This window comes from Enhydra lutris, unplaced genomic scaffold (assembly GCF_002288905.1).
Source record: "Enhydra lutris kenyoni isolate GAN:26980312 unplaced genomic scaffold, ASM228890v2 scaffoldscaffold14, whole genome shotgun sequence".
NCBI lineage: Eukaryota > Metazoa > Chordata > Mammalia > Carnivora > Mustelidae > Enhydra > Enhydra lutris.
Genome location: NW_019154098.1, coordinates 1,524,458 through 1,546,870, shown reverse-complemented (window position 1 = coordinate 1,546,870; position 22,413 = coordinate 1,524,458). Strand labels below are relative to the sequence as shown.

Below are 22,413 nucleotides of genomic sequence, written 5' to 3'. Positions count from 1 at the left end.
CCAGGCCCGGGGCCACAGCGGGGTCAGCTGCAACTGGAGGTGGCTCTGCTGGTCCCCCGGCCCAGGACAGCATATGGCTGAGGGGCAGGATGGGGTCTTCGCGGACTCTCTGTGAGACCTCCCCACCCAGTGGATGGCGTGAGCAGCGGCTTCACGCAGAACGAGCTGGGGGTTGGGAGGCATTGGAGATGGGAGGAAGGTGGTGAGGGCTCCCCACGATGTGGCCGTGCCCGTTTCCACGTCAGCAGAACCCCTGAGACCCACAGGCTCCTTCGTTCTGGTGGCTGCGGTGGGGTGGGGGGCCTCACCGGCCTCCGTGGGGAGTGGGAAGCCATGGGGACAGGAGTGCCGGGCGACGAAAGGGACGGGAGGGCGGCCGGCGCAGTTTTGTTCAATGTTTCTTCTCTGAGGACAACCTGGAGGCTTTTGAAATACTAAGTTCGTTCCGTAAATGTCTGGCAGATCTGCCCATCAGCACTGTCCTCGAATGGGGGCACAGCAGTGGGCTGTCTGTCCTTCAGGACCCCCTCCCCACCATGTTCCTTGCCTTGAATTTCCTCCCTCCCTGCCTGCCCCTCCTTCTCTGGTTCCTGTGCTCAGTGCTTCTGTCAGTGCAGACGCAGCAGTGCAGTCCCCAGTGCAGACGCAGCACACTCGCACGGGGCACGCTCACTGCCGGCAGGCTCCGAGCCTCAGGGCACCACAGGTCGGGGCGGGCTCCTCCCCCCCCCCCCCGCCCCCGTCCGGCCTTCAGGCCTCTGCTGCTGCCCCAGCCCCGCCACCACCATCGCCCTGGATCGGCCCCACATCAGCTCAGTCTCCGACCCAGGCCAGTGGGCACCGTGAGGCGCTGCACACTTTCACCAAACCCCAGTGTGCACGGGCACACACATGCACACCTGGGCAAGGCGCACACACCTCCTGGCCAGCCCTGAGCCCTCTGCTCAGCCCCGGGGTTGTGGGCAGCCTCCTCCCAGAGCCCCAGAGCAGTGATGGAGACACGAAGTCCCCACCATGGGAGTGTGCCCAGTTGGCCCCGACTCATCGGCCAGCCCTGCAGAGCAATCTGAGACTGCCCGAGACCAGGAAAGGTGACAGCTCCTGTCACAAAGCTCATCACTGCTGCTTGAAGCCACCGGCACATCACGCCCAAGGACGCGTGGTAAGCTGTGCGCGCCACCTAATGGGCAGACAGGGGACTGTCACCTGGGAACTGGGGTGTCTCTGCCCCAAGGGAGCCCCTTGAGAAATGCAGTTCCCGCCTCCTGCTCTCCTCTGCTCTCCTCTCTCATTCACCCAGACGCCTCCCTGCTTCACCCATGCTCTTCCCTCTGACTTCCAGGCAAGACAGGCCCCAGCTCAAACGCCACCTCCTCTAAGAAGGCCTTCTGGATTTCCAGGCAGAGTTGATGGCTCCTTTGACATGCCCCCCAGGAGCGGCTGGGACCTCTGCCCCAGCCTGGTGGCGGCATCCCTGCCCCCATGTGACCTTGCTCAGGGCTCCCTCCCCACCCCACCCCCTCTGACCTGAAGGACATGGGTGGGGTGTTTCACCCACTCTTCTGCGGCCCCAGAGCATCCCCCACTGTACCTAGTGGAGGCCAGGAGAGCTTTGTGGAAGAAAGGGAGGAAGGGGGGAAGGAGGGAGGGAGAAAGGAGGGAGGGAGGGAAGAAGGAAGGGAGGGGAGGAAGGGGGGGGAGGGAGGAAGGAAAGAGGAAGGAAGGGAGGAAGGGAGGGAGTGAGGGAGGAGGGGGAAGGGGAAAGAAGAGCCGTCTGGCAGCAGGGCTGTGGGAGCAGCTGGCCAGGCTCGTGCCCTGTCCTGGCTCACTGTGCAGCAGATGGGACCCCTCCCACTCTGCACCCCGTGTGTTCCCTCTGACAGGGCAGGTGTGGGGACTGGGCGGGAGCAGGGAGAGGACACCAGCAATGCTGTGGCATGTGCTGCTCCCCTGATCCGCTGGACCCCAGGGGAGCCAGAGGAGGGAGGAGGGGCCTGTGACTTAGCGCTGGAGGTGACAAAGGCTTTCCCCACCCCTGTCCATCCACACTGACGACCCTGGGGCAGTTCTTAGGGTTCGCTGGTGAGACCCTCCCCACTGAACAGAGAGCCTGCAAGTGCCTGGGCCTGGGGCGGGAGGTTCCTGCAGGGGGACAGCAGAGGATCCCAGACGGCCCTGGGTGGAGCTGAGGCACATGCCAGGGGCAGTACAGACACTCTCCGTGTCCATCTCGTTTAGGGCCACGGGCCGGGAGGAAGATGCCTTCCCAGGAGTGGAGGCAGAGGCCTTGTCAGGTGAGAGCTGGGGGTGTGGGGCCGGCTGGTTTCTTTCGGGGCTGTGGGTGGGTGGGCGGAGACGCCGTCCCCCTTCGGGTGCACTAGGAAGATGAGGCCAGGTTGGGCAGCCCCATTTGAGGCAGAGTTCCCCGAGAAGCCCTTAGACAGGCATTTGGTCCGCCGGGCCTGGAGCTGGACCAGACAGGGCCAGCAAGGGCAGACGTGGGCGCAGCCAAACACGGAAATAAATGGCCAGAGTGGGGGACTGGCGCCAGAAGGAAGCCTGAGCAAAAGGAGGAGAGACCCGTGTCCCAGTAAGAAGAGAACCATTAGGGTCCAGAATAGGGTGGTCCTAGGAAACAGGGGCAGACCAGGGAGAACTGGAAGAGGCCCTCGCACTCAGTGTGGGGGTCACTGTTGAGTGGAGAAGCCTGTGGGGGAGCGGGCTGTCAAGCTCCGGGCAGGGTGCTGGGAGGTTGACGGCCCTTGCAGGGACAAGGACAGCATTGTGGGCTCCGTGGATGGGCCTGCGGGTCCAGGAGGGGGTGCGGGAGAGCTCCTGAGTGCTGTCCACAAGCGGAAGGTAGGAGGTGGCAGGTGGGGAAGGTCTAGAGCCCAGAAAAGGGGGTGGGGGGGCAGGAATTGGACTTCCCTGAGGTGATGAGCCCCAGCCCAGGGCTCGGTAGTGGCTGGGGTTGGGGGACTGGCTTAGAGCAGTGGGGACAGAGGTGGCCCTTGGACTCACCCAGCTCCAGGCTCAAGGCAGCGGCCAGCAAGAGCCCAGGGAGCAGCCGCATGGTTTCCTGGGTCGAGGCTGGCTCGCAGGTACCAGGCTGCCCTCTTATACCTGCTGCTCCCGCCAGCTCTGACTCACATGGCCACTGACTCAGTGGAGGAGCCAGGCTAGGACCTGCCCAGCCCCCAGGCCCCAGGCCCAGCCCCATTTATCACACAGACCTCTTTGTCCATCAGATGGCAGGGTGGGGACCAGGTAAGACCCCCTGGCACAGGGTGGACCCTCAGCTCACAGTGTCTGGTTTTCCTGTGAGGAACTGGAACGAGGGTCCAGCACAGACCTGAGCTCGCCCTTCCCACTCAACACGCCTGCGAAGCTTAGGGGTAGCCAGAAGTGCCCCCCAAGGTGTCCGATGACCAGCTCCCCGCCTCAGAGCGGGAACAGGTGTGTCCTCCACGGGCCTGGCGGTGGAGAGCTGCGGCCTTGCTAGGAGTGATGAGGGCTGGTGGCTGTCGCGGAGCTCACACAGCAGGACCCAAGACCTGGGCAGTGTGCCCGTGTGCCCTGTGGTTGGGGGCCGGGGAGGTGCAGGGAGCAGAGAGAGATTTCAAAGGGTCCCATGATGGGTGAGAGCCCAAAAGGGGGCATGTGAGAGCAGAAGCCAGATGTGCGGAGCCGCCTGCCAGCCCCACCTTTCTGCCAAAAGCCGTGGGGGGCAGCGCAGAAGCTTGTCCACCCACCGATCCTTGTGTCTGTTCTGGCCGCTGAGTGGCTTCTGTCCACCACTCTATCTGGTGGGCTCCTTCCGGCTGGGAGCTGGGTGGATTCAGACCCTGCTCCCAGGGGAAGAGCTTGAAAGCAGGGGTGGTAGGTGGGTTCCTGGGGTCCCCCCAGCCCCCTCTAGGGACTCCTCTCAGAGGGAGGCCGGGTGAATTGGTGGGCCTGTCACTTTTCCCTGGAGCCCCGGGTCCTTGGCTTCTCGTGCCCGCTCCCCTCCCATGGGTCGTCCCCTTGTCCCATGCCAGCCCTGGCTCCAAGGGCGACAGGATGAACCAGGGCGAATTGGAGTCTGGGACCCACAGAGCCGGCATGACCAGCCGTACGAGGCCAGGGAGGGGAGCTGGCGCCGGCCGCGGCGGCCGCTGAGAACAGAGAGATGGGTGGACGTATGTATTTACCCATTTATTCACACTCGAGACACTGACGGGGCCTCCCTGAAGTGCATTGTGTGAGCAAAGGAGGGAGCCCTGGCCCGAAGGCGGGTTCTCATGCCGATCAAGGTCAGGGTCAGGGCTACGGGGCTTAGCATTAGCTGCCAGGGTGCGGCATAGCCCTGGAAGGGCCCAGCCCTCGCACGTGGCACGAAGGGAAGAGGGGCCACCCGTCCATCCGTCTGTCTGAAGCCTCCTGTGTGCTAGGCCTGGGGCCGGGCACGTTCACCCACAGCCTCGGCCATGCTCCCGAGGCTCGGCTTGGGGGGACCCACCAGTCCCATTTTACCAATGAGACAGCTGAGGCTCAGAGACGTGGGTGAGGACCTCCAGGCACCCCGAGTTGTAGGACTCAACAAAACTCACGGGAGGGGGGTAGAAGAAAGAAGGAGGCGTCCCCATTTCTTTGCACCCTTTTCAGCGGTAAGATGGGTATTTAACAAATCAGCTGCTGCAAAGGGAGATGGGGTGGTGGATGCGCCCTCCCCCTCCCCTCCCAGCAGTGGGGCGGGCGCTTTGGAGGGTGCCCCCAAGGTCAGCGCCCGAAGTTCCGGCTGCTCAGCTGTGCTCCGAGGGGACCCATGGCAGGCGGCACTGAGACCTCTGGGCTGCTTCCAGACTTGAGACGCCACAGGGAGCTTCGAGGAGCACCTCTATTCCCATCCAGGGGGTACGCACTTCTGTTGGAGGGACCCCTCCCCACAGAGGACACGCCCACTGCCTGCGGGCATCCTGGCAACTCGAGCCAGACTGGGACAGACACAGGGCTGGACACCTGCCTGGGGCCCCAAGGCTCCTCAAGTCTCTGGTTCCACTCTTCTCCTTCTAGAGTTCTCCTGACCCTAAGCTCTTGCATTTCCCGGGCGCAGTTTGTTTTCAGTTTATAAAACCCCTCCTTGGTGTCCCCACCCCAGGCTCGGGGGTGCAGCCTCCTAGCCGGTGGGAGAATACTGCTCAGCGGGGCAGGGGTGTGGCGGCTGGGCACCCCGTCCAGATTTGTACCTCACCTGTGAAGGGGGCGTGGGAATGGCTTGCTCCTCGCAGGGTGGTCGTGGAGTGCAGGTGGCCGGGGCACAGGGAAGCCAGACGGAGGTCAGCTCCCGTCCTTGTCAGTGTGGTCCCCACCGGCACTGCCCTTCGAGTTCAGTGTCACGGGCTTCCCACTAGGGTCCGGGTCCCATATCAGCTGAGGGCCTGCCAAGGGCTCCGTGCTGGGTTCTGGGGACAGCCCACCCAGCCAGGGGGCTGTGGGAGTGTGTGGGGGGGGGCTTGGTCCTGCGGGCCGGGTGCAATGTTCTGGGTCTTGGGCTTGGATTGGGTCACAGCGGAGGATGGGCAGATGGGGACAGAAGGCAGGTATAAGCACCCCCATACTGCGGCAAGCCCGGCTCCCTGCTCTCGGGGACCCCAGAACCCCAAGGTGGCCAGGCAGGTCTCTAAGGTCATCACCCACTGAGGGGAGGGGGGACTGACCCTGTGCTCCTCCCAGCTGTGGCCTAGGATGCCGCTGACCCGGGACGAGTCTTACACAAGCTAACAACTGCTTCCAAGCCTCTCCCACTGAGTCAGGAGGCCGAGGGCGGCTGGGGCTACAGGCCCACGTCCACCCTTCCTCCTAGCAGGCTTCCGCAGCCAGAGGCCTGTGCCGGCCTTCCAGCCAGCTCTGTGAGCGAGCTGGGTCACTTCCCTGAGGCTGATCACTCCTGGGGGGTCCTGCTGGACCTTTGGGAGCTCGCGGCTGGGGTCTGGCTTGCTCCCAGCCTCCGCCAGGGAGCGCTCACACGGGATTGGGCTGTGGAGGACAGAGACACCCAGGTCTCCGTGGAGACTGAGCTCTTGACCAGGCGCTCCCTGAGTGCAGCGCCTTCCGGCCCAGGATGAGGCCTATCTTCCCAGACGTTCTGGGAGGTCCAAGCAGCCAGGCAAGCCTGAGGACCCCGCCCGAGGCTCTCCCAGTCCCTCGAGTTCCAGAAGGACCTGGGTGAAACTCTCCGGGCAGACTGTCCAGCCTCCCCCCCCGCCCCCCATGAGAGCCAGACTGTCCAGCTCCCCCCACCCCCACCATGAGAGCCATGCTCTCGGGCCATGGGCTCCTGAGTTCCAGGGACAATCCCACCATATAAGCATTTGCCACTGTCCTGCCAACTTAGGCCCAGACAGCTTGAAGGGGCTCCTAGGCTCCTCTACGGACAACGGAGCTGGGGACACTGGTCAGGTAAGGCCTCAAGCCCTGTCTGCCCTGGGGCATGAGGACATGTGCGCAGTCTGGCCCCACTGGCAGGAAGACGCGTTTCCCAGGCCACCCTTACCCAGGATGGTCCATGCTGGGCGGACTCTTGTTTCCCAAACCAGGACAGAGATGGGGTTCACCTAGGCTGGGCACCCTTTAAATAATGCCAATTCTTGGGCTCTTGGGGGTCCCAATGCCCCGCCGGCTTGGGGGCACCAACACGCCACTCTTCAAATCAAGGAGAGAGCTCTTCAGCCTTGGGTGGACCCCTCTCTCCCAGTCAGAGGCTGGAGGGTCCTTGTGAGACCCTCAGGCTTTGGGACCAAGGCCAGGTCAGCCGGCCCTTGTACAGCCAGGCCTGCAGGCCAGAGCAGAGGGGGGCGCGCTGGAAGTGGGTGTCAACAGGTTGTTGGGATCGGGGTGCACAGGAAATCTCGGGGCACATGTCCGAAGGGAGCTGGGTCATTGGCATCCCGGACCCTGCCTCTCCCAGCCTCTGTCCTGGACGGACTCCCAGGATCTCCGCCCCGGCTGACCCAGACGCCCACTGCGGCTCGCCCCCCTCCGTTAAGGGGCACACTAGGGCTGAAGACCAGGCTGTTTGGCACCCCCCCCCCCCCAGCTTGCTTTCCCCCATGCTGAAAATAGTCCTGGGGTCAGCTCTGGGCTTCACCAAATATAGCCGCCCGCCTGCCCCTCCCCCAAGTGCCTGCCAGCCTCAGGCCAGGGTGGGGAAGGGGAAAAGTCAAAAGGGGAAGACTCCCTTACCAGGTTTCTGGGGGCGGGGGAGGCGCTCAGGGTTCTCTTTAGGTTGAGTCCACCCCCAACCCCCAGCCAAGGGCTGCCAGGATGTTCCTGGCACTCCTACCTGGGACAGCAGATGGGGACAAAGGCCTGCCTCCCTCGGGCCTCTATGCCACAGCTCCCCGGGGCAGCTCCCGGACTCAGTCAGAGGCACAGAGATAGCCCTCCTGGTGCCCCAGAAAGCCCTTTTTCCCAGGATGGTCCCTCACCCATCCTGGGTCCCCACTTTCCCCTCACGGCTCCCCACACTTCCTGGGTGGACTGGGGTGGGGCCTTGCTCCCAGAGCTGCCAGGAAGGTGGGCCAAGTCTCCCTTCAGATCAGTGTTCCTCAGCCAGCAGAGGACCCCAGCTAAGCAGCACACTTTGCCAGGCTCCTCTGGGAGGGCTGGGCCCACATCGACCTTTCAAGAACAGAAGGTCGTGGTCTGGGAGCGAGGCCCAGTGAGTCCCAGGGTGGCAGGCAGGCGAGGGAGTCCCTCTAGCAGGCAGTGCTGGGTGTAGCTGGGTAGGGGTGGGGTGCAGCAGGTGGGTGGGGTGTGCGGGGTGAAAGGGAAAGGCTGAGCCTCTCAGGACTTTGTCCTGGAGTGGGTCCTGGGGGGCGGGGTTTAGAGCAGACCCCAGAGGGTAGCCAGGAGAACGGGCGCCAGGGCCAGGGCCCCAGGCACGGCGAGGCCGGCGCTGTTACAGAGGTCGTACTGGCAGCAGGCAGTGGTGGAGGCGTGTTTGGAGTAGCCGTCATACACTGTCTCAAAGCAGCTGGGCACGCAGGACTTGCTGACCTTCATCCTGGTCGGGCTGTAGTCTGCAGAGGGGAGGCAGGCGAGGGCCCGGGGTTGGTCCATCCTGGCCGGGTCTCCCCCAGCCAGGTGCTCCCAGAATCCGAGGGCAGCAGGGAGCCTCCCTCCTCTGGGTCCCACACTGCCTGGGGCAGGGGAGGACAGCCCTCACACCCCCTCCCCAGGAAGGGCAGCAGGGGACACCCGCGGACTCACAAGTGCGCGTGGTCATGCAGTAGGTGACCATGGCTGGGCAACGCATGGGGTTGAAGCAGTTCTCTCCATTGTAGGCGCACACGTGGCAGTCCAGAGCCTGGGCTGGGGGCCGGGGCGTGGGGTGGGAGCTGGATTGGAGAGGCCCCTCCTCCAGCCAGTCAGACCCCAGGCCCTGTTACCTTCCTCAGGGCAGAACAGCTGGACGGAGGTGGTTAGGCCTTCCGGCCTCCCTCCCCATTTCTGGCCCACCTGTTCTCCCCCCACCCCCCGAACAGGGGTCTGTCCATCGCTCTGTTCTCCAACTGTCTTACCTAGAGGGAGGCCCACCAGGGCTGCCAGGAACAGGGTGAGGAGGGCTGTCATGGCTGGAGGTGAGAGGAGAGAGGGCGTGGTGGGCTGGGCAGGGCACAGAGGGCTCAGACGACCCCTGCCGTCCGGGGCTCCTGGTTGCCTCAAGGCACTGCAGCGCTGCACAGAGGGAGACAAAGATGGGTGGTCACCAGGAGGACTGAGAGGCCCCAGGGGACCTGTGCCGAAGGGCCACCCTACCCAGAGTGTCAGGCTTCCTGAAGAAAGGAACATGAAAAGAGATGAGAAGGGAGCAGGGTGGGGGACATTCCAAGGGGTGAGGCAGGCATCTGCAAGACAGGAGGCCTGTGGCGCAGACTCGGAGGGGCGGTCCATGCAGGGCCCCGTGGGAGCCTGACACGCTGCCCCCCTCCCCGCCCCCGTCACCTAGGGCCCTGAGTGCAGGACTGGGCCCCAGGGCTGGGTCTCTCCTCATCACTTCCCCTCCCCTTTGCTCCTAGTGATGAGGGAGCAGAAGGCGACACCTGCAGCCCCCCTCCCCCCACTGCCGCCCACTCCTGGAGGGACATGTGATGTTCTTCCCGGAAGCTCCCAACTGTCTTAATGTTACTGCTTTGCTACGGGGAAATAACCTGGACAATGGCGAGGCCTCCAGGTCCCTGAAGGTCCTCTTGAGCATGTAAAAGGTCTTTTGAAAAACTCCCTTTCTCCATACCTCCCCCAACCCCATGGTACATAGTCATTTCCTCCTCAGGACCCCAGTGCAGCTCTTTCTGCCCACAGGTCCCATCCCTGGGCTTTAATAAAACCACCAATTTGCACCAAAGACCTCTCAAGAATTCTCTTTTGGCCATCGGTTCCAGACCCCACTCCACCAAACCTCATCTATATTCCAAAATCACGTCACTGGGATATCCCTGAGTGGGTCTCCACTTCTGCTCCTTTCAGGGCCCAGGCGGGGGGCTGCGCTCCCAGGAAGACCTCCAGAGCCCCGCCCTACTTGGGCCTTCCAGGTCTGCGTCCTTGGCCACAGCCGCAGCTCCGCGCAGTGCTGAGCTCGGACCAGGCGGAGGGGCACTGGGCAAACAGCAGGAGAACTAACCTCCCAGTTCCCCTACGGTGTTTGGGATGGAGAGATCCAGTCTCCGGTGAGAGGTGGGGCGGGGGTGGGGTGCGGAATTTGGACTAGGACTCCCCTCCGCCCTGCGGGGACATTCGGGACTGGTGGGGGTGCGCAGCGTCCCCACCCCAGCAGACTAGCTTAGACTCCGCCCTCCCCAGCACATCAAACCCGCACTTCTTCAGGCCCCGTTTCCCAAGAGCCGCTTCAGGACGCCCGAGGCCTGAGCGAGGCCGAGCCGCGGCTCCAGCGCTTTCCGCCCCTCCCGGAGAGCTCCGCCCCGAAGACTGAGGTCCCCAGCAGAGGGGGAAGGTTTCGGGTGACCTCAACCGTGACCTTCAGTACACCGTACCTCCGCTGCGCCCGGGACTCCCCCGCGGCCGCTCGCAGAGGCCCGGGTCTGACAGCAGGATGGTCCGAGCGCCCCGCGGCGACCACCAGGCAGTGCCCCTCCGCTGCCTGTGCGGCTGGAAGCCAACCGCAGCGCGTGAGCTCTCCGCCGGAGGCCCCGCCCCTGTCCGCCCCGGCCCGCCCCCGGCCGGCTTTGGGCCCGCCCCGGCCCCGGCCCGCCCCGGGCCCACCCTTTCCCAGCTCTTCCCAGTCTCCGCCCCCCCCACGCCCCCCCGCCCCGGCTCCGGTCAATCTCAGCCCCGCCCCGGCCCCGCCCCTCCCCAAGTCTTCCCAGGCTCCGCCCTCGGGCTCCAGTCCGCCTCAGCCCCGCCCCAGCCCCGCCCCCTCCCCAGCTCCGTCCCTGGCCCTATTTAGCTTCGGCCCCGCCCCCCTGCCCAGTCTTGGTCCTGCTCCGGCTCCACCCCCTTCCCAGCTCGGCCCAATCCTCGCCCCAGATCCGCCCCCGACTCGCGTTTATCTTCACCACGCCCCCAGCTCCGCCCAGTCTCCGCCTCGCCCCCAGCTCCGCCCCCGGCTCCGTTACTTGTCGGTCACGCCTCAGCTCCGCCCAGTCTCAGCCCCGCCCCGGCTCCGCTGTCTCCGCCCCCGCCCCAGGTCGGCCCAGGCTCCACCCCAACGCCCCTCCCATCTCGCTTCAGCCCGCCCGCCGCCCACGGGGATTCAAACCTCAGCCCCAGCGTAGCGCAACTCCCGCACCGCGGAGTGCGGCAGGACAGGGATACCCACGCGATCCTCAGATGCACGTGCACCGTTCAGGAGCTACCCCCACGGGGTCTGGCCGCAGCGACCCGGCTGAAGCTTCGGGCTCTCCCAGTCTACCCCTGCTGCTGCCAGGTGCACTTTGACCCCTCCTCCATGCCACCACCCAGGACCTAGTCCTCGAGCCCGGTTCAGCAGAGGTGCTGCATGGATCTGTTCCAGGGCTCAGTGACCCCTGGACCCGGCTCCCTGTTCAGCCTGCCTGGGTCCCCACCTGGCCCTGCCTTAGCTGCTGAGTGACTTCTGCATTTTACCGAGCATTTCCGGGCTTCAGTCCCCGCAACGGTCCCTGGTCCAGTCTAGCAAAGCGGAACGGCAAGCCTTGAACTTGAATCCCATTACTTCAGGGCCCCCCTCCAACCATAGTATCAATATTAAATAACTGGTTTTTACTTATATAACTTCACTTCAACATTTAGCTTTTGTTCTGTTTTAAGTGAAATTTAAGATTTTCATGGGCCCTAAATTTTTCATTTTTTTTTCTGATGCAAAAACACAACATTCCATTTGACTACATATAAGGGTTTTTTTTTTTTTTTTTTGTTTTGTTTTGTTTTTTGTTTTTGTTTTGTCTTGAAAGGAGGTGAATTGTTTGGGGGCCCCTAGGCACTGAGCCTCCAGACCCATGGAGGCAATCTCTGTGGGCAGACTGGAATGGTTGGTCACCCTGTTTGCCAGTGGCCACTGAGATGTCCGTCCCATGTACCCCAAATATCTCATCCTCATGAAGTTCACACTCTAACAGGGCAGAGAATAAACACATGGGTCAAAACCAGAGCACACCACCGGCTTCAGCATCAGGCTATGTGCATTAATGAGAACTGGGTTTACTGCCTTGCCTTAAGCAACCAAAAAAGGGAGAATAAATGAAGCAGTGTTTTTTGGACATTGCATGACAGGCCAGCAGAGTCTGGGACTCTGGAGGAAGGACTTCGCAGAAGGGACAGCAGGCTTTACCTCGGGGGGACCGAGCAGAGCCTGCGTGCTCTCCCTGAGGGAGGAGACAAGTGCCAGGGCAGCTGGGATTCACAGGGCAGAGCTCAGGTTGAGGAGGGCTGCTCAAGAGAGAGGAGGTGAGCAGAGGGGGCTGTTGACAAGGGGCAGCAAAACAGTCCCCAGAGTCACACGGGGCTGGGGGTTCACCTGTGTGAGCTGGGACCAGAAATCTTAAAATATGGGGTCACCAGGCGGAGTGCTCAGAAGGAAATCGTCTTAATCGTGGGCACTACTCGCCTGGATCACAGATCACATCTGGTCCCACCTAACGAAGCCTTGAAAGGGTCCAGTCGTCTCCAAGTAACTTCATTGCATCCTAAGACAAAGCTCAAAAGAGAAAATAAGCCAGCGTTCCACAATGTAACATCAAATTAAGTGCCTGGCATTTAATGGTGGTGAAAACACCATCAGGCATGGGAAGAAGCAGGAAAGATGAGACCCATGGTGGGGAGAAAAAAATCATTAGAAACAGACCCACAAATGACACAGCCAGTAGTGTTACTGAGCGTGCACATTAAAACAGACACCATAGTTGTTGAGCATCTGCCTTTGGCTCAGGTCATGATCCCTGGGGTCCCAGGATGAAGCCCCATGGAGGGCTCCCTGCTCAGCGGGGAGCCTGCTTCTCCCTCTCCTTCTCCCACTACTTGTGTTCCTTCCCTGTGTCTCTCTCTGTCAAATAAATAAAATCTTAAAAAAAAAAAAAAACAAAACCAAAAACCAGACACCATATTTCCCATACTCAAGCAGACAGAGGGGAGCATGACTGTGTCGGGGAGCTGTGGGAAATAAAAAAGTACAAACTGAATTTCTAAAGATGAAAAATGGGTCTGTGATGAAAAACGTGCTGGGGGGTAATTAACGGCCCACTGGAGTCTGCGGGTCAAAGATCAGAGGCTTGAGGGTAAAGCACCAGGCAGAGGCTGCCAGGAAACAGAATGAGCAGGGACAGCCTGGCCGCAGCTTCCAGTGGCCCCGTGTGCGTCACCGGAGTCCCAGAAGGAGAGGCGAGGAAGAGAAAAAATGTTTCCAAGAAATAATGGCCACATTTTCCCGAATTTGTTGAGAACTATAAATCCATGGAACCCAGAAATTCAATGAACACAAAGTACAAGAAATATGAAGAAAACCAGGCCGAGCACGTCTGGAGGCAGGTGTGGAGAAGCAGCGACAGCGAGGAAACCTCGGGACAGCTCCGGAGAGCGCGGGGGCACAGCTGCCCGGTGAGCTAGTGGCAGAGACAGAGGGAATGTCAGGAACCCCAGAACCCAGCGGTGGAGTCTGCAAGTGCAGCGGGCAGTGCCAGCGAAGCCCTCCCCAAGGGCAGCGTGGAGGGCGTGGAGGGGGCGTGGAGGGGGCGTGGAGAGGCGGGAGGGGCGTGGAAGGGGGTGTGGAGGGCGTGGAGGGGGCGTGGAGGGGGCGTGGGACGCCCGCCCGCCCTTTTTTTCTTACTTTGGAATTCGGAGGTAAGTGGCCGCTTGGAGCAGAGGCGGTTCCGCTCCGTGAGGAGCTGCTCGGCAGGTTTAGGAGTCGCGCGACGGTCGCGGCCACGCGGTGCGGACGGGAGGGAAGCGCAGCGCTGTGTGCGCTCCGGAGCCCGAAGGCGTCGGCTGAAGACGGACAAACACCAGAGCAAGCGCGCGCGCAGAGAAGGAACGGAAAGCGGAATCGGAGAGCTCCGCCTGAGAACGCAGCAAAGGGGATTAAACGGAATCAGAAAAAATTAATCTGTGAGTCATAGAGAAGGCTGGCGGGGCAGCTCGGGTGCCAAGGAGAAGACAAGGGCCGGAGAACAGACTCTGCACCCGAAACCCCGCTCGGTGGCCCGGACGCCCGGAGAGAAGCAGGGGCAGAGCCTCCGGTGCGGTCCTCAGGCGCCCTCCGCTCCCGCTGAGCGCGCAGGACAGAGATCCACGTCCACACCGCGACGGGAAAGCACGGGCGGGCGCAGTCCCAGCAGACAAAGTGCGCCCGGAGCTGAGGATTCAGCCAGCGAGGACGGGGGACACTCTTAAGTGCGAAGGGATTGGCTTAGAAAGGCACAGAACGACTCTAAAAGTTCCCGTACCTGACCGCTGTGCTTCAGAACACACCAGCGCAGGGGCCTGGCAGAACAGAGAGGAAGAAAATCACACGCACAGTCAGAGTGTGATTCCTCCGCCCTCCACCCTCAGGATCCGAGAGCAGAAATGCGCAAACCCAGGGAGGGCAGAGAGGACCTTAGCAGCACAGCCGCCCGCTGCGTGGGCAGGGAGCCCTGTGCCCGGCGGGCAGGGGGACAGAGTATTTCCCAGGACCGCCTGTGCTCTGGGGCCATAGGACAAATCCCAGTACACTCACAAGGACTGGAATCAGATGAGTGGTTTCCTCGGACAGCATGGAATCAGATACAAGCAAGAGACAAGTATGTGTGGGAGCGCCCAGGTATTTCGACACTGAGCACCGCGTTCTAGGTAACTGCCAGGCCAGAGGAGAACTTTGCCAGGAAATAAGAAAGAATTTCCAGGCCACGGAAAGTGAACGCAACCCAGGGAGGTCCTTGGGCACAGCGGAAGCAGTGTTGGGACGGGGAGCGTCCTTGCAGCTCACGGTAGAAAACCAGAAAGCTCTCAACACAGTGAGACTAGAACAAGAGCATAGCAAAGCCCAAGGAAGCAAGAGAAAGGGAATAATAGAAATAAGAGCCAAAAAAGAGAAAAATCTGTGAAAAAGCGGAAGAAAAACAACAATCAGCCAAACCGAAAAGCTGACTCTTTGAGAACATCGGTGTGATTCTTGAACCTCCGTGTAGATGGATCAAACAGAGATGAGATGAGACCAACGCAAAGCAGGGGTGAGAAAGGGGACATGCGGACAGGTCGCGACAACATTACAGCGGTACGTCCTATAGGTGTGAGGACTCGGGCCAGGCCCTACACATACACAGGCCGGCTTCGTTCTAGGGCCAGGAAACGCGTAACGGAGTACCCCTCTGTCTTTGGAAGAAAAGTCTGGAAGAGTTGGGAGGCCACCATCCCTCTGAGACCCAGAACCAGACTCAGACATTGCAGGGCACTGCAGCGGGCCTGCGCCTCTCCCGGACTTAGCTGTAGAAGTTAGGAACGAGAGCGTAGTAAACGCATCTGAAAATAGAGAAAAGGAAATGTAACGTGACCAGGCCCAAGGCGGCTTTGACGTCGAAGACCAAGTGTGACTCACCGTGTCCACAAGACGACCGTCTGCATAGATTTGGGAAAAATCTTTCACAAAATCTCACGTCTGTTTCTGATTAAACCAACCCACCCACCCACCAAGCAACCAAGGTCTCCGCAAACCAGGAGCAGGGGGAACTGTCTTAGCCCGATGAAGGCTCCTGCACAAGCCCTGCAGCTCCTCCGTTTGGTCTGGAAGGACAGGGCGCGGGCCTCCCACGGCGCGTGCTGCAAGCCTGGCGGTGCAGCGGGGCAGGACAGAGACATAATCAACACAAAGACTGGAAGGGAAGTGAAACCGCCCCCGGTTTTCGGATGACAGCACCCTTCACATAGAAAATTTTGGGGAATTTAAAAAAAAAAAAAGCCAACTCAAGAAAGCTGTCCTAGACCTATGTTGCTTTAGCAAGGTTGTGTGGTCAAAGGTCAGCAGGCAGACGCTGACTGTATGTCCATATTCCTACAACCAAAAACTGATCACTGGAAATTGAAAAGACGCTTTATAAATAGCATCCCAGGGGCGCCTGGGTGGCTCAGTCTGTCTTTGGCTCAGGTCATGATCCTGGAGTCCAGGAATCAAGTCCCACATTGGGATCCCTGCTCAGCAAGGAGCCTGCTTCTCCCTCTGTTTGCCTCCCCAACCCCTTGCCCCGCTTGTGCTCTCGCGCTCTCTCTCTCTTGCTTGCTCTCTGGTAAATAAATAAAAAAAAAGAATGACAAATAGCGTCCCACGCAGTATCTAGGGATGACACCGACGAAAGACGGGGAAGACCCGCTCCCTTTGAAAGCCACGCAACAGTGCTGACATACATTTTCAAGGGCTTCACCAGATGGAGAGGCTCGTCACGCTCTGTGGCACTCATATTCGCGGTCAGACTTCACAACGAGACCTAACTTCTCCCTGAAACCTTCTGTGGATTCAGCACATTCCCAGCCCAAAGCCCAAGGGCATTTTTCTTGAAGAAATTAGCAGACTAACTCAGAAATTTGTATGGAAATGCAAAGGATCTGAAATAGCTAAAACCATTTTGAGAAAGAAGGTAAAGGGTAGAGGTCTCGCAAGACTTGATTTTAGGTCTTAAGATACTCACGGTAGTATGGTAGGGGTCAGGACAGACGTACAGACCCAGTGGACAGAGCTAGTGCCTAGGACAGACCGCATGTGTATGGTCGGCTGACTTTTGACAAAGGTACTAAGTCATGTCAACGGAGAGAGGACTAGCGTTGCCACCAGCGAGGCCGGACGCGAGCAAACTTGACGTCTGTCTGTGTGTCCCATCCGTGGGCTCGCAGTGGGTCACAGGCCTTACGTAAGAGCGACACCATTGGAAATCTTAGTGACCTCGGGTATGGCAGACACTTCTTTAAAAACACAGACCTAGGAGAAGAAACCCATAAACGGGGCTTGATCAAAATGGAACTTTTACTCTTCACAGAACAATGTTATAAAAATGACAAGACCAGCCGGGTCGAGAGAACATGTTTGCAAGTTATTGTGTCCGAGAAGCTGTATCTACAATGGGGGAACTGCTTTTATACATAATCATCAGCCAAACAACCCAAAAGAGACAAGGGAGTAAAAGGAGTCGAACAATTTATCAGAGAAGGTACCCAGATGCAAACACACACGACATGCTCTATTGATCGAGGAGAGGTGTGCAAACAGGACCCACAGGGAGACCCCACAGCCCCCGAATCAGGACGGTCAAAGAGTGACCACAGCAAGGCTCGGATGTGCAGTGACCGGAACCTTCTTCCTCTGCCGGAAAGAACACGGGGAGAACAGCCACTTTGGAGAACAGTTTGGTGGCCGCTCAACCCGGAAGCATCCCTCTATCCTCTGCCCCGTGCACCCCCTCCTGGCCTTTACCCAAGTGAGAGGAAGCCTGTCCCCACGTGGGTGTCTGTAGCAGCGTCACTCTGAGTGCTCGGGCCCGGGGACATGCCAGCTGCCAGCCGGCAGATGCATGGAGGGACGGGCCACAGCCCACGGCGGCCGGGCTGCATGGTGGCCGCACTGCATGGTGGCCGCACAGCTGAGCTCCAGCAGGGCCAGGAGTGAAGACCGGGACGCCCCAGAGCAGGGCTATGTCTCTGAATCCCGTCAGCTCCATTTTACCAAGTTCTGGACAACGTGGGCTGCTGTGCAGTGTGGGGGTCTCCGTCTGAGCGGTCGTGAAGAACATGGCCAGGAACAGAGCAGACCCGGGGTTGCCCGGGGTGGGGTGCGCAGGGAAGGATGGAGGGGGCACGGGCAGGGGTGCGGGCGGCTTTGGGGGAATGGCTGTGCTCATTGTCTTGATGGTAGTGACGACCTCCTGCACACGACGTGTCCAAGCCCATCGCCACATACGCTTGAGGGCGTTGTTCGATGTACCTCAAGGGCACCTTGATGAAACAGCACCGTGGTCAGGTGGTGAGGAAAGAGCTATGGGGAGACGTGGACGGGGGTGGGGGCTGGGGCAGCCTCCGGGCGTGGGCCACACGGGGACATGGGTGTGTCAGATGGTGGCGCCCGTGTGAGGCTCCTGGGACGGCAGCACAGGCGCGGTTGGCGGAGCGGGCACCATGCCCCGCAGCTCAGGCTTCTGCTGCCGCGCTCAGGCCGCATGGCGCCTGCTCCTCCTGCTCCCGGGGGCCCCACGCCTCTGCCATCTCCCTGCCCTGCACCCGGCTGGGGCCCCCAGCAGCCAGGACTCACCCTTGCCGGCACTGGACTTGGGACTCTGTCTGACCCACAGTGAGGCCTGAGAGTGTGATGACTATCCGAGGGGTGGAGGAAGCCCCCAGAAGCCTCTGGTCCTCCGAGGAGGGGGGAGGTTGCTGGTTGGACACCTGGCCAGTTCTGGGAACTCCCAGATGCAATGGTTCAAATTGTCCGGATCCAGACAGCAAGCCCCTAACCCAGGCAGTGGGGCCCTGAACCCACGCAGCTGGGCCAAGGTAAGTTTACCTGCCTTGGGTTGATCCCGATCCCTGGTGAGCTCAGCAACCCCCTTGGCCAACCTCCCCAGGGTGGATTTGGGGTGTGTGTGTGTGTGTGTCTGTGTCTGGGCACTTGGGCTGGGTGCCAGAAAGTGCACTCAAGCCTCCTGCCTGTGCCCTTGCTCAGCGCCAACCCCCGCCCGCCCGGAGCATTCCCCCTTCTGGGGCTGGCAGAGGGCGCCTGGGGAGAGTTATGTCTCCTCTGAAGACGAGGAGTGATGGTGGCATTTCAGTCCTCGTGCACGATGGCAAGACTGGGCCCGGGTGACAAGCCCCAGCAGCTGGGGGCCTGTGTGCCCGGATGGCCCCTCCCCACCCCCTGCAGCCCCCGGATAGCGCGGACACAGCTACGCTGATTTTCAGGCATTTATTCCTCTGCAAATAGAAAAATAAACAGAACCCGAACAGAATGAGTGTCCAGTCACAAGGGGTCCGATTGCCGTCTGTCTCCTGCCTTCCTGCCGCTCGGGGCCGTACACCGTCCTGTCTGGCGGAGGGGCCCCAGACCCTGGCAGGCCAGCTCAGCCAGGGGATTCCCAGGCTCCCCTCACCGCAAGGCCAGTGGGAGGGGCTGAGGAGCAGGAAGGCCTCGGGAAAGGGATGGGATTCCCCGCAGTGGGGAGGTCACAGGCTGGGGCCCACGAGGAGGGCGAGGAGGGCGAGGAGGCCGAGAGCCAAGGCCAGGCCGAGGCCGGCACCGGGGCGCAGGGTGCGGGCAGGCGCGCTGCTCTGCAGGCTCCAGTTGCACAGGTCGTCCTGACAGCACAGGGTGGCGGCCGCCCCGCTGCTCACCTGGCCGGGCAGGCTGTGCATGGGCGTGCACGCCTCCACGCAGTCCTTCTCCACCAGGTTCCCCCGCAGGGGCTCCACTGCAGACAGGTGGGTGCGGTCAGGCTGCGCCACGGCTTTGGATCCCCCAGTCCAGGCACCCGGCCCCTGTAGCCCCCAAGTCCCAGTCCCCGGCCCCTGGGGCCCCGGGACCCACCGATACCGACATCCTCCTGCAGAAGGCCACGGTCCCGCGAGCCCCAGGGCACCTACACAGAGCCCTGCCCTGGCCTGGTGCTCCCCGCGCTCACCCTTGGTCCTGGTCCTGCAGTAGCGCGCGCTGGCGGCACAGGTCTGGGCTTTCTCGCAGTTGGAGGAGCTGGAGCACACGTGGCAGCGGAGAGCACGGGCTGGAGGAGGAGGGACACAGGGGGGCCTGGGGTCACTGCCTGGCCACAGCCCTCTGCCAGCCTTGCATGAGACCCGCTGGCCCCTCTGAGGGGCCCCCGCTGGGGCTCCCATCCTGCACACACCCCCCGGGGCCAGGAGGTGACGGTCCTCCATGGCTGGGACCATGGGAGGAGGCTCCTGAGCCAGGCGTGTCTAGAGAACTGGTGGCTGCTGTGGGCTGGGGACCTCGCCACGGGAGCGTCCCGGAGCCCTGACACTTCCAGAGAGCAGCCCACCATGGCTGGCCCCACCCCAGAGCCTGTCCCCAGTGGTCCCCATGATGAGGGTCATGAGGACCTGAGGCTAAGTCAGGGCTGGGGGGTTTCAGCTCCACCACGCTGAGCTTGCGGGAGGCGGGTTGCCTTGGGGACAGAGTCGGGCTGGATGACTGGCCGCTGGTCATCCTCGGAGGTGGTGGGCGTCTCAAGACAGCTCCCCGCCTCTCTCCCTCTCTGTGTGTGGATCCTGGGGGGCCGATTCTAAGAGTCTCTGACTCTGTGATATGTTACATCTGATTCCACTAAGCTAAGACCTGAGTTCATTTTGTTTTAAATTCTGAGTCTGGCATCCCGGGAGCCCAGGATGCCCGGAGCCTAATGGCGGGTACTGCAAGCTTCCCATGTGTGTCCCTCAGGTCCCTGCTGCCTGCCCCCACCCCCTGCCCAGCCCCTCGCCCACCTGGCCCGGCAGCCATAGCCAGCACAGCAAGGAGCAGGAGAGCTGTCTTCATCTCGGGGCGTCTCTGGGAGCAGTGGGGGCCCCTCCTCTTTGGAGGCCTTATAGCCCGGGACCGGTGCTGATGGGAGGGGTGAAGGTGGGGACCCAGCCAGGCAGCGACATTCCAGCTGCCCCACCCTGGCTGGCCCACGCCCGCCAGCCTGGTGCATGGCTGCCCCTGCCACTGCCACCTGGAGGGACCGCTGCCCCTTGGCTGCTCGCCCCCGCAGGGCAAGGGTCTGCCGTCCCCCATCTCCAGGCTATGATGGAGGCCTCAGCAGGCTCTGCAGCTCACTGTCTGTTCTCCTCTCTCCGACTCTCCGTCCGTCCCTAGATTGCTTTGTCTCGGACTTTCTACTCCCTCCCTTGTACCCCGACCCTCAGATAAGGTCAACGGAGTCGCAAGCCTAGGCAGGTGCCCTGTGGGGAGCCAGAGTTGTGCCCAGGTGGCACGCGAGGCAGGTGTAGGCTCTGGCCCTGGCTTCCTGGGCTTGGGGCTCAGGACGGCTCGGTGGGCCCACGGAGTGTTGGGAGAAGGACCCCCAGGCGAGCAAGGCATCTTGCTGAGATGTCAGGACCTCAGGGTAGTGAGGAGGGGAGGAAGCCATCCTGGGGCGGGGTTGGCAGCTGGGCAAGCCTGTGGATGAGCCTACAGAGAGGTGAGCCCCGGACCAGGTGCATCAGGGGGAGGGGCAGGGGCAGAGCTGATGGGGGAGGGGTGGGGATGGAGGCAGAGGCTCAAGGGTTCACTGACCCAGAGACCCCAAGGGCCCCTGTGTCTGCAGCAGCCCTGCCTTGGACGCCGCCCTCCAGTACTCTGCACTGTGCTCCGGGCACGGTGGAGGACCAGCAGCTTTTATCTGGCTTTGGGACCAGGCCTCTCCATCTCCTGCTCTGGTCCCCAAGGGCAGTGAGCTCTTCCAGGTCAGGGGTGTGGGGCGCTGGGTAGATCCCCCCAACGTCACCCTCTCAGAGTGCTCGTGGGGAGGGAAGACCCAGCCCCTAAGCGCAGGCACTGTCTTCCCTTCCCTGTAGCTTTCCCTGTCTGCTGGCTGGCCACGGCCCCTCCCCCTACTCGGCTGTGCCTGGCAGACCCTGCTGGGTTGTGGGAGGTCCCCTACGGAGGCCTCCCCTGACCCTGTCCTGGCAGGCCACGCTGACTGTGACGGGGAGTCAGGCCAGAGCACAGAACTCGGCCCTGGGAGCCCCATCCCTGCAAGTACTGGAGGGGCAGGGCCTGCTGCAAGGAGGGCGGCCCTGGGCTGGAGGGAGGGCAGGGGGCAGAGCCAGCCTATAGCTCTTGGGACCACTGTGGGCTCAGGCCGGGGAGATCTGGGAGCCCTTGGCCCTTCCTCCCGGCGTGCCCTGGACAAGCCATCTCCTGAGCGGGGCCTCACCTGGGCGAGACAGGCTGCCTCATGGTGCCAATGGGCCAGGGATGTGCTGCCTGACCCTCCGGGCCGCCCTCCCTAAAGATGTTGCTGGCCCTGGTGGGACCTGGCCAGAGGCGCAAGGCTGGCAGAGCATTTCCTTCCAGGACCCCGGAGGCGCAGGGAGGGATGCCAGCAGGAGCCCCTGGGGCAGGCCCACATCAGCAGTCTGAGCCTGTCCCCCGGGCTGGTCCCAGGCTCCCGGGGCCTTATGTAGGGTAGCTGGGGCCTCTTTTGATGAGGCAGGTAATATGGGGGAACTGTGCTCTCAGCCAGAGAGAGGAAGTCACCCCAAGTTCTGAGGCCTGGAATTCATCAGGCACAGCCCATTATGGACAGATGGAAGGTGGACGCCCCAGAGACCTCAGGAAGCAGGATGTAGGGCTCGGTGACAGGGTGGTGACTGGCATGGGGGGTGGGGTGGGAATGACAGGTGGGGAGGGATGACTCACTGAGGCCAAGGGGCATAGAAGCTAGTAGAACAACGGGTTTGGGAGATTGGGTTTCCTATAGGGCCTGGTAGAGCTAGGGGTCCAGACCAGGAGTGGAAGTTTGGGCATGAGGCTGCCGGGCTCAAGGGGACCGCTGCACCCCTGTCCCATCCTCATGGGGCACCTGGGGCTTCACTGGCCGTGCGCCTGTCAGGCAGGGACAGACACCTGCCAGAAAAGAGGTGGATCCATGGGAAGACAGCCGTTGTCTCTGACAGGGCTGCTGGTGAGGGCATGGGCCACCCACTAAGATGAGCGCTGCCTGTCCAGGGGCTTCCTAGCAGGACCGTCAGCAGCAGCCTCAGACACAGTTTACTTGTGTGAGAGAGTGGGCGATTTCCATGGCAGGAGCTCTCGGAGAATGGGGAGTCATTGGAACAGTACAGTCAGTGAGGGCTTCCTGGAGGTGGTGGCCTGGCTGCCCTGATCTTGGAGGCAGATCTCAGGGGAGAGAGGAGCCGTCATGGCCCCTTAGGTTGGCCCCTTCCAACATCCTTTCACTGGTGAGGAGATGAGGTCCTGGTGGGACCCCGCTG

At 61.7% G+C, this 22,413-nt stretch overlaps 2 protein-coding genes across 2 annotated transcripts; both read right to left on the bottom strand.

Moving 5' to 3' along the window:
* Window positions 1-4,179: 4,179 nt before the first annotated feature.
* On the bottom strand, window positions 4,180-10,121 carry LOC111146825 (Ly6/neurotoxin 1). The gene is made up of 4 exons (XM_022502524.1): window positions 10,032-10,121; window positions 8,562-8,718; window positions 8,251-8,352; window positions 4,180-8,060 (listed from the first exon to the last, which is right to left on the bottom strand). The coding sequence occupies exons 2-4, from the start codon at window positions 8,611-8,613 to the stop codon at window positions 7,864-7,866; spliced, it is 351 nt and encodes a 116-aa protein (XP_022358232.1). The 5' UTR covers window positions 8,614-8,718; window positions 10,032-10,121; the 3' UTR covers window positions 4,180-7,863.
* An 8,524-nt stretch (window positions 10,122-18,645) lies between these two features.
* Window positions 18,646-19,969, bottom strand: LOC111146457 (lymphocyte antigen 6 family member D). Its single transcript, XM_022502011.1, has 3 exons — window positions 19,918-19,969; window positions 19,101-19,199; window positions 18,646-18,890 (listed from the first exon to the last, which is right to left on the bottom strand). The coding sequence occupies exons 1-3, from the start codon at window positions 19,967-19,969 to the stop codon at window positions 18,646-18,648; spliced, it is 396 nt and encodes a 131-aa protein (XP_022357719.1).
* Between the last annotated feature and the right edge of the window lie 2,444 nt (window positions 19,970-22,413).

Bases quoted from the DNA above. Each gene is read 5' to 3' on its own strand.
- LOC111146825 (XM_022502524.1), bottom strand. From the start codon at position 8,613: ATGACAGCCCTCCTCACCCTGTTCCTGGCAGCCCTGGTGGGCCTCCCT. The intron at 8,353-8,561 runs GTAAGACAGTTG...CCCGGCCCCCAG, and splicing joins CCTGGTGGGCCTCCCTCTAG to CCCAGGCTCTGGACTGCCAC. The intron at 8,061-8,250 runs GTGAGTCCGCGG...TCCCCTCTGCAG, and splicing joins CTGCATGACCACGCGCACTT to ACTACAGCCCGACCAGGATG.
- LOC111146457 (XM_022502011.1), bottom strand. From the start codon at position 19,969: ATGAAGACAGCTCTCCTGCTCCTTGCTGTGCTGGCTATGGCTGCCGGG. The intron at 19,200-19,917 runs GTGGGCGAGGGG...CTCCTCCTCCAG, and splicing joins GGCTATGGCTGCCGGGCCAG to CCCGTGCTCTCCGCTGCCAC. The intron at 18,891-19,100 runs GTGAGCGCGGGG...ACCTGTCTGCAG, and splicing joins CTGCAGGACCAGGACCAAGG to TGGAGCCCCTGCGGGGGAAC.